Source organism: Cyanistes caeruleus, chromosome Z, assembly GCF_971803275.1.
Source record: "Cyanistes caeruleus chromosome Z, bCyaCae1.hap1.1, whole genome shotgun sequence".
Taxonomy (NCBI): Eukaryota; Metazoa; Chordata; class Aves; order Passeriformes; family Paridae; genus Cyanistes; species Cyanistes caeruleus.
In genome coordinates this window covers 34,477,239-34,489,381 of record NC_141732.1, presented here as the reverse complement: position 1 = coordinate 34,489,381, position 12,143 = coordinate 34,477,239, and the positions used below count along the sequence as shown (strand labels likewise).

Sequence of the window (12,143 nt, the reverse complement as noted above, 5' to 3'; positions counted from 1 at the left end):
CTGGGAAACTCACAGGTGAAGAACATTTCAGTTGCATAGGGAATACAGAAGCCACACACGCAAGCAAAAAACCCAAAGAACTCATTCACCATTCCCCAGGAGCAGGCAGGTGTTTCACATCTCCAGGATAGCAGGGCCCCCTCACGCCTCACAGTGACTTGGGAGAGCAAGTGCCATCAATCCAAATATCCCCTCCTTCCTCCTTCCTCCCTCTTGCACTCAGCTTGAACTACATAGCAGGATGTCAGATGGTCTGGAATATTCCTTTGGCCACTTTGGGTCACCTGTCCTGGCTGCGTCTCCTCCCAGCCTCTCATGCAGCACAAGCCCAAGGGAGCTCTGTCTGGGCAGCTCCTTCAGATGTGGTGGCTGCCATGGGACCACATGAGAAAGCATTTTGCTTCAGTCCAGAACAGAAATGGAGGAAAAAAAGGGAAAAATGAAATTCTGATCTCCAGTCAGTTTTCTATGGTTTAGATGGGGTTTGTTTGATCTGTTCTTTGCACCTGTTAAGTGTTGTCCAGAACCAAAAAAGAAAGGCATTTGAAGATGCAACCAGAAAAGGGAGAAAGGTGGGAAGGGAGGGGAAAGGAGGTTCTGGGAGCAGGGTAGGCAGTCAGGAGATAGGGAAAGTTCCTGAGTACCCAAGCAATGGGAAAGGGAACAGGGACCTCTGGCCACAAAAGGGTATAAAAAGGTTGCCATTTCAATGAAGTGGGTGTGCAGCTCTCAGAGGAGAGACACACACCCAACTCAGCTGATTTATTGGGATCACTAAATAGATTGTGCTTCAAAGAATTTGTCCCCTCTTAATTCAATCAGAAGTGAGCCACATTTCACACTGCTGAGAGTGTGAAGTTGAGACTGATGGAGTCTCAGTCTCAAAGAGAGAGAGGCTGAGAGGCTGTGGCTTGCACAGATCCAACCTGCTCAAGTTTTCCCTCCCTCACATCAGCCTTGGTTCTCATGGCAGAACTTCCATTCTCGCTGGACGCTCACTTGTGCCTGAGCCTGAAGAGAAGCCCGGCTGCTTCCCACTCTGCCCAGAGCAACACAGACACTCCCAACCTTGCCCAGCAGCTGCAACACAGCCACAGCCCCTGTGGCATCCCCAGCAGTGACACCACTGCTCTGCTCCATTTCGTCCTGCTCTGCTCTTCTGTGCACAGCTGCAAGCCTGCATGTCCACAAGAGGTTGTGGCCTGGAGGCAATGAAGGAAGAAGACCTTTGCCCACTTCCAAACCGTGCCACAAACCCCATCCATGGGTCTTCCCATGTTTAAGAAACACCTGGCCATTCAGAAGCAAATTTAGAGTTTATTCACAGGGTGAGAACAAAGGGAAGCTTCCCACACAGTGAAGGTTTTGTATTATTGTTGGGGGTTAGGTGTCCTTCTTTCAGGTCTTTCAGTTACCTGTGGAATTTTTACCCATTAGTTGTGGGGAAAACCTAACTGGGGGTACGTGGTGGATACTTGAAGAGCACAAAGAGTTCAGCCGGGCCCAAGGGGAGAATGGGGCAGGAAAAGGGGAGGGTGGGGACAGTTTGGCGGCTTCTTCAGCTTTGGAGAAGGACACTTTGGGTGTGCAGAGCTGTTGCAGTGTGGAGAAGGGAATGTCGCCTTCACCCAGATGGAGCTGCTGCTGCTTCTCCTTCTTCCCTCTTCGTTGGTGGCCTCACACCCCTGTCCTGCCAGGACGTGTGGCAGTGCCAGCCACCGCTGCAGAGCTGCTGATCCACCTCATCCACCAGCCCAGGATCTCAGCTCATCCCTGCTGCTCCAGCTGAGTGTTCCTCAGAGCCCTGCAGGAGCACCGGCACTGCCCGCCCGAGGGGGTTTGTGAAGCAAAGCCTCTCCTCCATCCCTTCCTGTCTCAGCCCAGAAGGCTGTCATGGGGTCCCTGGTTCTGTTTTTTTTCCTAGCGCTGAACTTATTGTTGTTTGTTTGCCTGGTTATGAATTCTAGCAAAGAACTGTTATTCCTATCCCCAGATCTCTGCCTGAGAGCCCCTTGATTTCAGAATTATAATAATTCGGAGGGAGGGGGTCTACACTCTCATTCCAGGGGAGGCTCCTGCCCTCTTTAGCAGACACTTGTCTTCCAAAACAGAGATAACTATTTATTTTGACTATCAATCTAAACAAACTACAAACTACAAACTACAAACTACGAAAAACAAACTACAAACTACAAAAAACAACAATGGCCTCCTCCAGGGCTAGTATCTCCTGTCGGCCATAAACTGCTGCGCTGCCATGATCAGAGGCGTCAGGCTGGAGGGTGGCTTGGCTGAGGTTACAAACGGATGCTGACCAAGAGAAAAACAAGAAATGAACTTTCCTCACAGGCTGAAACAGGCTTTCTCTGGCTACAGAATAAATGCAGAAATGAGGGCACTCTGTGCACCTGTCTCCACATCCAGGACCTTGTGACCACAGGCAAACATGGCTCACAATCCCACGACTCCATTGACACAGATGTCTTCAGCTTAAGGAGATTTGGTCTGGGAGACCTTGAAAGGCTCCTTCCAACCCACCCCGGGCCAGGATTCTCCTTTGTTTTCCTTTGGAAAGCCCCCAGACCATTCTTAGGAGCGGGGTCCATCTGATGCCTTGCACTTGAGCAGATGAGGAGCCCCTGGCAGCGGGCAGCTGGCACACCCTGCAGCCGCTTTGCCTTTTACCTGCAGAAGCTCCTGGGCAGACCAGCGCCTGTCCTCATCTGTCTCCAGGCAGCAGTGCAGAAAGTCCCGCAACCAAGGCGACTGCTGCCTGGGGTTCTGCAGCTTTGGGGAGCCCCCGGAGCTTATCAGCTGTTGAACCTAGAGAAGAAGGAAACACCAAACTCTACCTGTCTCCTCCGCAGCCCAAACTGCTCAAATAGACCCCCCACCAGACAAGCTCCACTCTCCAGTGCCATCTTCCTGCCTGCCTGCCAGAGGCTGGGAGATGTCTTTCCTACCCCAGCCAAAAGAACTACCCCAAAGCCACTTACAGCCACAGCTACTCCAACATGCAAAGGCCCTTGCCTTGACCCCCGATTTCACTGCCTGATGGAATTAGGAGCAACTCCATCAGCAGAAGCACACTTTGCTTCTCTGAGCATTGACACTAGCTCTACAGGCAACTTGGATGGTAGAATTTGTTCCAACTCTACTTTTCCCAAGTATTGTTCCATTAAAGGCAGCGCAGCACCGCTCCCTGCTCCCTTAGGCAGAGCTTCCATCTAGCAAAAGGCATCACGTTGTTTTGTGGTTTTCATGATGAAATGGCAGGGGGATGATCTGGACAAGAAGCTCAAGAGACTATGCAGCCTGGAACCTATCGTCTCCAGGTGTTAACAAGCTTCTCAGGCAGAAGGATGGGGACAGATTCTGTTAGAGTGACAGAGAGTAGCTGCAGCGTACCGTGCGGGAGGTTTTCATCAGGTAAGGAGGCGCTCCTTCCACCATCTCGATCCCCACGATGCCGAGGGACCAGATGTCCACTTTGGGGCCATAGGGCTTCCTGGTGAAAATTTCTGGCGCCATCCAGTAAGTAGTGCCAACAGCTGATCTCCGTTTGCTCTGCTCAGCAGTGAGCTGAGCAGCGAGGCCAAAATCAGCTGAGGAGAAGAAACCACTCTGATCAAGGCAACGCAAATTAGGAAAGCCAACAAAAGAATTCCCCATGGTACCACGTCCAAGAAAGCAGTGTGGAATCCAGCTGCAAAAGGGGCCGTATGGGCATTCATCAGGCCTGCAGCCAAGGAACTATGGAATTGGCCGCTTAGCAAAAGCCCCCAGTTTCATGCGGTGGCTGTTAGCTGCCTGAAGCTTTAGACTGTAATTGCCTCGCTCAGGAAGGGACACACACAGCCCAAGGCCACTCCTGACACCACCTTCTTGCCAGCCACATCTCCCTGCACCTTGCAGCCACGCTCTGCGCTGGCAGCAGGGCAGCCTGCCCTGCCACAGGCACCACTCTTGAGGAACTGGCAGTCACCCAAAGGCAGCCCCACACCACAGCCCACCGCAGCTCAGCCTGGCCAACGACACCCACCCAACTTGACAGATCCGTCCAAGCCCAGGAGAATGTTGTGGCTTTTGATGTCTCGGTGGATGACTTGCTTGCAGTGAAGGAAATCCAGGCCTTGCAGGCACTGAGAGAGGAAAAAGAAACACCAGCCTAAGAGTTCCCGTTCAGATTGCATCCCACAAACAGGGAAGTGGCACATCTGCAAGACTGACTTGCTGAGGGATGCTCAGCCATGGCAGGACACGGTGCTGGCAAGGCCAAGAGCTTGCTGCTCCAACACAAGGACAGCGCTGCCTTTCTAACTGAGGCTGTAGTTGCTTTTGAAAGAGAAAGGGCAATTGTTCCTCTGGCCCTGCAAACACAGACTGCAAGATCACTCCTGCAGTGGCTGTGCCCCCTCCAGCAGGAGTGCATTTCACACGCGCTCCAGGCAAGTGTTTAGAGAGGCAAACACAAACAAACACACCAGAAGAAGGGCAGGCACACTGGCAGGCACTTCAGGTGCTCTTGCTACTGCCTGTCGTAACAGAAAGGCAGAAAGGAAGCTTGGAAGACGACACCACTCCTCTCCTTAGCAGCCATGGGGAAGGAGCAGCCCGCCCAAGCCATGGGAGGCACAAGCACCATCCCTTACCTCCCGAGAGACAGTTGCTATCTCTCCTTCTGCCATACGAGTCTCTCGAATGACATCGTGCAGAGAACCTCCGTCCATGTATTCCATCACGAGCCAGAGGTCCTCGTCAACCAGGTAGCTGAAAGGAAAAAGCAACAGCCCGGGAATGAATGCCTGCATTTACATGACGGATTCTTGTTTCCCTGTCTCTCACACAGGAAGACAGGAGGAAGTCAATGGTCTTTCACTAGGTTCTACAGGGCTTGAACTCTGTGCAGTCTAAAAGACTTCTTGGTATCCACACCCGTGCAAAACACTGGGAACAGGCTGAGGGAAATACAATCTACAGTGCTTGGGCAGCACTTAAGACCCATAGGAAAAAAAATCAAACCCTAAACCCAACAAAACAATGTGGAGAGAGGGCAGGAACTTTCAGGCTCTTGGCTCAGTAAGACAGGGCCGAGTCAGGTCTTGGAAAGAGCACTTCAGACTATGTATGCCCACAAAGATTAATGCAGCCCCAATGCAATCTCCTCCCAAGATGCTGTAGATCAGCCCAGAAACAGGAATTAACAGCTCCATCCTCTGCCACCCGCCAAAGGAGTGGTTGAACCTCTGGCTTGCAGGGTGTGAAGGACCCTTCATGGCAGAGTAGCAGAACCACTCACCTGTCTATGTAGTTCACAATGTTGGAGTTCTTATTGTCACGCATGACCTGGATTTCATTCACACACAGTTCACTGCTGCTGTCTTCCACCAGACTAATTTTCTTTATGGCCACCTAAAACAACCATGGAAAACCATGAACCAAAGAAATCTGTGGCACAAGATCACAAGGGGAACATGGAGAAAGTGATCTTGGGATGACAGAGCTGGGCTTGGCTTAACTCCCTTCCAACTAGATATCAGAGGAACTCGAAACTGAGCTTGCCAGAGCCTCTTACACCGCTTCCTTGGGCGCCTGTCCCAGGACACAGAGCCAGACATCCTTTGCCTTGTAAACCCAGGAGAAACACCGGGTCCTAAACTCTCCACCTCAAAACTCTAACATCACTCCCTGTGCCCACAGTCTTCCCCAGGGCCTTATTTCATCATCATCATCATCATTTTCATTCACACACCTCTTGGAAGCAGGAAGCCATTCTGTGCTGGTGAAAACCGAGCAAAACTGCTGGCAAAGCTTTGGCAATTCTAGGGGGCTTCATCATTACTCCAGCAGCCACTGGCACTGTTTTCCATTGCACAACAGAAAGCAAACTCTTACAGACATGACAGATAAAATGCCGTCCTAAAAACATCCTGAGGGTATTCCCCCTAAGAAATACAACCCTGCATACTTTACAGAAAAAAATGCCATGACCATGAAAACATCATTGAGTACACCCCCAAAAAAGACAATCCTAGCTCTTCCTCGCTTCAGGAACTTTCATTCCGTTCCACTAAAACACCTTCCTTCACATCGCTGACATTTGCAATTACTGCCTGACTGTAAAAAGAAATAACCCACTCCTTGATCCTCTAGCAATACACGCCAGGCAGGCTCTGAGCAGGGCTTAAGCCCTTGAGGGACTCCTTGCAGACCTCTTTCTCTAAGCACAGTTCCCAAGGACAGCACTACAGGTGGCTAAGGAGCTACCAGCACAATTCCCACGTGTTTGCGAGCAGCCAGAAATGAGAATTCAGGAACCCCGAGCTGCAGCCCCAAAGAGCAGTGCCATGCTCTATGACACCACCTTGGTGTTAAGACCCAGCCAGCGTGTCCTCCTCTGAAAGATACTGCTTGGCCTCCTTGCATTCCTTGGGGCAGCTGAGGAGAACAAAATCTGTCCCCACGGTATTTGGTAGGCAGACGCTACTCTGTGCTTCATCTGCCTTTGCAGCAAAGCTCGACCGGCGACCCAAAGCTCAGGCACAGCTCACAGCAGAGGGGAGGGCACTTGAGAGCTGCAGCAGCTGCAGCGCTGCTTGACGCTTACCTCTTCTCCTGTGGCAGTCTCCACTGCCGTGAACACCATGCCAAAACCCCTAGAAACAAAACAACAGCTTAGGAAGGCGAGGTCCTTTAGTCCCTGCAAGCAAGTGCAAGACACCGCAGTCCAATAGGAAAAGGAGCCCTGATGCAAGCAGCAAATGGAACATGGCCCAGAACCTGGTCTGGGTCTTTTTTACCTTTTCTCCTCCTGTATCTCTGCATGTGTGGGATTTTTCCAGGCACACACGTGCCACTTGGGCCTTCGCACACCTCTCCTTGGAGGTTATGCCAAACTCAGGCACCACCACACAGGCCTTCTGGGAAGCCTGAAGCCATGTAACAGCCATCGGAGGAAAGCCTCCAGACACACATCCTTCCTCCAGCTGGCAAGGAAAGAAGTCTCCAGCCATAGCTGCAGCCACAGCCAGAGCAGGCAAAGGCTTCCATTGTTGCACAGACAAAATGGAGAGGTACTCAGAACACAGGATCCTTAGACAGCTGTGTTCTGGGTCCAGAGCCATCGGCAGCTGCTTCTCTTCACTGCCCATGGCACAGGAAGGCCTCCACTTTTCCTGTGAGTTCTTGTACATTTGGCTCCTCACAGAGGAAATACTGCAAATCAATCCCATTTACAGTCAGCAGAGCTGGCTTTCAAAAGGGAACAGCTGGGTGGATTCTTTGCAGGAAAGGCCTAAACGCCACAGGATCCACAGGGGTTCTGCCATCAGGGCAGATGATGCCTTTTCCTCTAGAGTGCACTGGCACTGGGCATCCCCTGAAGCTTTGGCTTTTGCCACCTCAGCTACAAAAGAGAGATGCTGCTTTCATTTCTGCTTTTGCCTTCTACACTAGGTGGTGCTCATCCTGACCACTGAATCTTGTTTTCCGCAAAACACTGGAAAGAAATGTTACTGAGAGCTGTCCCCTGACAGCTATCTTGACCTGACCGCTACCTGGACCTTTGAGGCAATGAAGTTTTTCATCCTTTCATTCCCACATATTCTCAATTCTCTTAAGACGTGATTTCTCCTAAGACAAGCGGCAAACAGGCACAACACACTTGAGGGACAGGACATCTGCCAGGTGCTACTCTTTGCTGCAGAAAAGACATTGCCAGCATCCAGATGTCCTTGCCATGCCTTCGGACCACAGCTATAAATGTTATAAATTAAGCTCTAAAGTTCTGAGAGATGGCAGCATCTCAACACAGCGTCTGCACAGCTTTGGAGCTTGCCTGACGTCACTCTGGGGAGATGTGACACCAGCAAAATACGCAGCCCCTCCCTTTGAGGAAGGAACTGTGGCTGCACTCACCCTTTGCCAATAGTTTCCAGTTCTGTGTATTTCGCCTCTGGATCTCCCTCGCTCACCAGCATCCCTGCAAAAATCCAAAGGGAAGATGCTCATTTCAAGACAGAGATGCCACCCTGCAGCAGATCAGAAAGGCAGGGCCACTCTCTGGGACACTGGGCCCTTTCAGCTCAGTCAGCTGGGGAACAACACCACCACCGCACCACCACCACCACCACCACCACAAAAACAGCAGCAGCAAGACAAGCAGCTCTGCAGCACAGACGGCCTGCACCCAACTAAAAGCCTAAACTAAACATGTCCAAGCACATGGAGAAACAGTCAGAGGAGACAGGGATCAGAAAACCACAACCAAGTAAAGTGATTGTTGTCTATAAACATTAAGGGCCACAGGAAGAACAAAACCTTTCTGTTCTGGGCAATAAACAGCCTGTGACATTCAACAAAAGCCTTAAACCTTGCAAATATCAAAGGCATCTTGGGTTCTGGAATCAGTTTTTATCAACAGCTGCCCTTTCCAGAACAGGAAGAACATTGCAAAGTGCTTCCAGCAAAGGTACAATCTCCACCTTTAAGCTGGACTTTGCCTAAACAATGCCCGCCTGCCTTTCAAGAGAAGCAGCAGCTCATGTTCTGACCTAGCGTGATGGGCCTTAGGAAGGAGGTCCCCCAGCCTTTAGGACAGGCTAAGTTCTGCAGATGACCTTGGCTGTGCCCCACAGCAGCCGGGCCCCACAGGAGCTCCTTGAGGCCTCCTCCTTCGCTAGGTCACAGCCTCCTGCTTCAGAGCCACAAACAATCCTTCTTTTGCCTTTTGCATGGAGGGAAGCTCAGGCAAAGCCAAGCCAGGCCGAGCTGCCCTCAGAGGCAGCAGCAACACCCCCGTGGCTCCCTCACCACCTCAAAGCACAACAACACGTCCTGCGTGGAGGCCTCAGCTCCTGACACTCAGCTGAGGAAGATGAAGAGGAGGTCGGACAGCTCATGCTGACACATGCACACACAAGGCACTTGCTCCAGCAGACAAGGATCACAAAGGACCTACTCAGCACGGCCAGGCATTCATCCTTTTTCCTCTCACGCAGACCATCTGTGCTGCCAGAGGAACTACTCGTGCTCCAGGTGCACGAGCTGCTCGTGCTGAAGTTTCCAGCTTCAGGCCTGGAGGCTTCTTCAGAGCCCGCAGCTGAACTTTGTGCAGGTGCAGCGACTGAGGAGGTGGAGCTCTGGGACAAGACAGGAATTTGGGTCAGAATTTGGGTCGGGCAGACATGCTCCATTTCAAATGCAAGCCCCTAGGAAGATGCTGCAGGCCTCATGCAGGCCTCTTCCCCTCTCGGCTTTTGCTACCCACTTCTCCAACTCAAGGCACAAAACCCAAAGGCCGATTTACATGACGGACAAAATGATACCAAAGACACTGCTAACCAAAGCAGGCACTTACTGATGTTGCCTGCTCAGGCTGTGGGCTCACAGCAGGGACAGGTTCAATGGCACCTTCCTCCTCTTCAGCCTCTTCCTCAGGTACAGAGGCAGCCAGAGCAGGTGCTGACGCTGCCCTTGCACTCTGTGGAGTGACAGACAGCAGCGTGAGGGACAGGAGAGAACCTGCCACTCACAACCTTATGTATGTTCAGTTACAGGCCCTGCTGCATCTCAGCTGTTCCTTTAGCTACCAACAGCTGCTTGGAGGAGAGGGCAGGTCCCTCCTGGGGACAGTGTCTCCTCCATATCCTGCAAGGCTGTGAACTGCATCTTTGCACTGCTCTCTTCACCAGGAACAGGGCGCCTGCACAGCCACTGGGCACAAAGGGCCTCACTTGGACCCCAGGAGCATCCAAAGACATCCTAATGCTACCTCTCATCTCTTCCTGAAACAAATTCATGGCCCCTGTCACAACAGTGGAGGTTGGTGCCTGAACCTCCAAGTACCACACCCCTTTTCCAGGCCTCATCGGCTGGGGAAATGCCCTGGAAGGGCTGGAAAGATTCCAGCCCTCAGCAGTTGCAGCCACACAGAGGATGTGCTGTCTGATCAGAAACGTGCACCTCTTGCTTTCCTCCAGCCACAGGGCTACCCAGAGCTGCCACTCACTGATGCTGGAGGCTCAGGCCCTGCAGTGGCAGCAGGTGCAGCTTGGAGGGCATCTTCCTTCCCTTTGGCCTCTTCTTCAGGAAGACACACAGCCACTGGAGGCTCTGAGGTTGGTTTTGGGCTCTGCAGACAGACAGCAGCGTGAGGGACAGGCAACCTTCTTTCTATTCAGCTCTAGACCCAGATGCAGTAAGGAGAAATCATCTGGAGACAAATGGGATTCTAAGTTGCTCAAACCCAAGTAAAATGGGCCAATTACATGGGACTGCACTCTCTTGTGCAGGAGCAATTCCATCATGCCTTAAAGCACCAAGCAACCCAACTTTCATCTGATTAAAAGCTCTGAAATGCAACTCCAGAAAACAACCAGGGATCCTCCTCCTCCTGCTGCTGCTGCTGCAGCTGCTGCAAAGAGCCTACTTTCATTCATCCAACCAGGCTGGCACCAGGCTGCACCAGGCCCAGTTCACACCTTACTCCACAACCGTCAAACGCTACCAATGCCAAAGGCTCCTTTCCCACTCACCCATGGACCGGATTCTCTCCAGGCATGGGCAATGTGACCTGCAACACACAGGGGAAAAAGAGATGGATGCTGTAAGAAAACTTCCCACACTGGGCAAGCCCACCAAAGAGTCAACCCAAAACCAGAGCATTCTGCTTTCACTACGTCCCTCCAGCAGCAACACTTGTGTCACACAGCAAGCAAGACAACAGCACAAAATACTGCCTTGTGCCTACCTTTTGTCCTCTGTGGCCACTCAGCCCATAGAAACTTGAGACCCAGAAAGTCCAAGTGCTTCTGTAACAGTCACTGCTCCTGCCCCACCCCACCCAGCAGGAGCTACAGCTCCTCTCTTTCTTCTGCTTCACTTTTCTGAAGACATTGCATGCAACAATTGCCATGAGCTTGCTGGAAACGTTTGCCCAGAAAAGCTTCACCCAAGTCCCCCTCAGCCATGGTGGCAGTTCTATGGTGACACAGCATGGGAACAGCTCCTGGGCTACGGAGCACACAAGAAATCTTTTGAAATGTCGACCTCAGAGGCCTTTTCCAAGCTGATTCTGTGATTTCATCACAGAGCTAATGGACTCTTTAGCACACAGGAAGTGTCAAGTTTCACAGGCACATCCTGGCATGAGGGAATGCAGACAAGAAATGCTTCCCCTCAGTCCTAGAGAGCAGCGCACAGTTTTTACAAGGCCTCCTGCCAAGCTCTCTCACTCTTCCCATGCTGGAAGTTGTCTTCCTTGAGTCAGCAAAGCGAGGAGATTCCAGACTCCACTGCCACAGGCCATGCCGTGGTGGGAGCAGAAAACCCTGCAGGCTACATTACAAATGCTGCCCCATGCCTCCCTGGCTAGAGACACCCCCTTCTTAGCTGGAGCTGTTGACAGCAGCTTTACCCAACCAAAGGCCCCTTCATGGCCTTTTTGGTTTCCATACGCTGCACTGAACAGAAATGCCTACTTACGGGCCAGGTGGGTGAAAAAGTACCCAGAATAAGCCACAGAGAAAGCCGTGCAAACTGCAGCACACACTCTCTCCATGGCTTGAGCAGCGCTGAGCAACTCTGCACCGGACAACACCTGTGAGCAAAAGCAAAACTGCTCCGAGTCCTGTCCGGGTGCAGCCGGCTGGCAGAGACCTCGTCGATCAGCAGGTCCCGCCTGCAGCCAGCGTGCCAAAGAGCCGCTCTGCACACTGAGGCCTTCCGCGCCTCGGCACAGCAACTTTGCCTTGACAACGCTGGCATGTGGCTGCTGACATCACAAGAGCAGCCACATGAGGCTGCTTTGTGAAGTCATGCATAGAACCAGACCTCCTCTACAGCTAACGCCAAAAAAAGCCTGCAAAGTTCTCCTGTACTACAAAGCAATGCAAAAAGCCCCCCTAGTTCCTAACCTATTGCTCCAGGCGTCTAAGAGTAACTCAAAAAACATACCAAGCCCCTATAACCCACACTGAGATGCTGAACACCCAGAAGGAACCAGGATGTGAGGAACCACATTTGTGATCTTTGGGTACTAATGCTTCTGAGAGAAAAAACAAAAGGCTTGTTCCAGCTGGACCTTCCTTATTTCTAGAAGCAGCAAACAAGGAGAAGCACTAATTTCATTACATTTACAGGTC

General features: G+C 51.8%; 1 protein-coding gene across 1 annotated transcript; it reads right to left on the bottom strand.

The window, feature by feature from the left end:
- Window positions 1-1,297: 1,297 nt before the first annotated feature.
- Window positions 1,298-11,757, bottom strand: LOC147648336 (serine/threonine-protein kinase PAK 3-like). Its single transcript, XM_086866836.1, has 13 exons — window positions 11,485-11,757; window positions 10,536-10,573; window positions 10,010-10,132; window positions 9,359-9,481; window positions 8,960-9,140; window positions 7,918-7,981; window positions 6,608-6,656; window positions 5,300-5,412; window positions 4,653-4,770; window positions 4,043-4,142; window positions 3,409-3,605; window positions 2,686-2,823; window positions 1,298-2,310 (listed from the first exon to the last, which is right to left on the bottom strand). The coding sequence occupies exons 1-13, from the start codon at window positions 11,558-11,560 to the stop codon at window positions 2,221-2,223; spliced, it is 1,410 nt and encodes a 469-aa protein (XP_086722962.1). The 5' UTR covers window positions 11,561-11,757; the 3' UTR covers window positions 1,298-2,220.
- Window positions 11,758-12,143: the final 386 nt, after the last annotated feature.

Excerpts from the sequence above, each read along its gene's own strand:
- LOC147648336 (XM_086866836.1), bottom strand. The coding sequence starts at position 11,560 with ATGGAGAGAGTGTGTGCTGCAGTTTGCACGGCTTTCTCTGTGGCTTAT. Across the intron at positions 9,482-10,009 it reads GGCCTGAGCCTCCAGCATCA|AGTGCAAGGGCAGCGTCAGC; the intron begins GTGAGTGGCAGC and ends GTCACTCCACAG. Across the intron at positions 3,606-4,042 it reads GGACGGATCTGTCAAGTTGG|CTGATTTTGGCCTCGCTGCT; the intron begins GTGGGTGTCGTT and ends TCTTCTCCTCAG.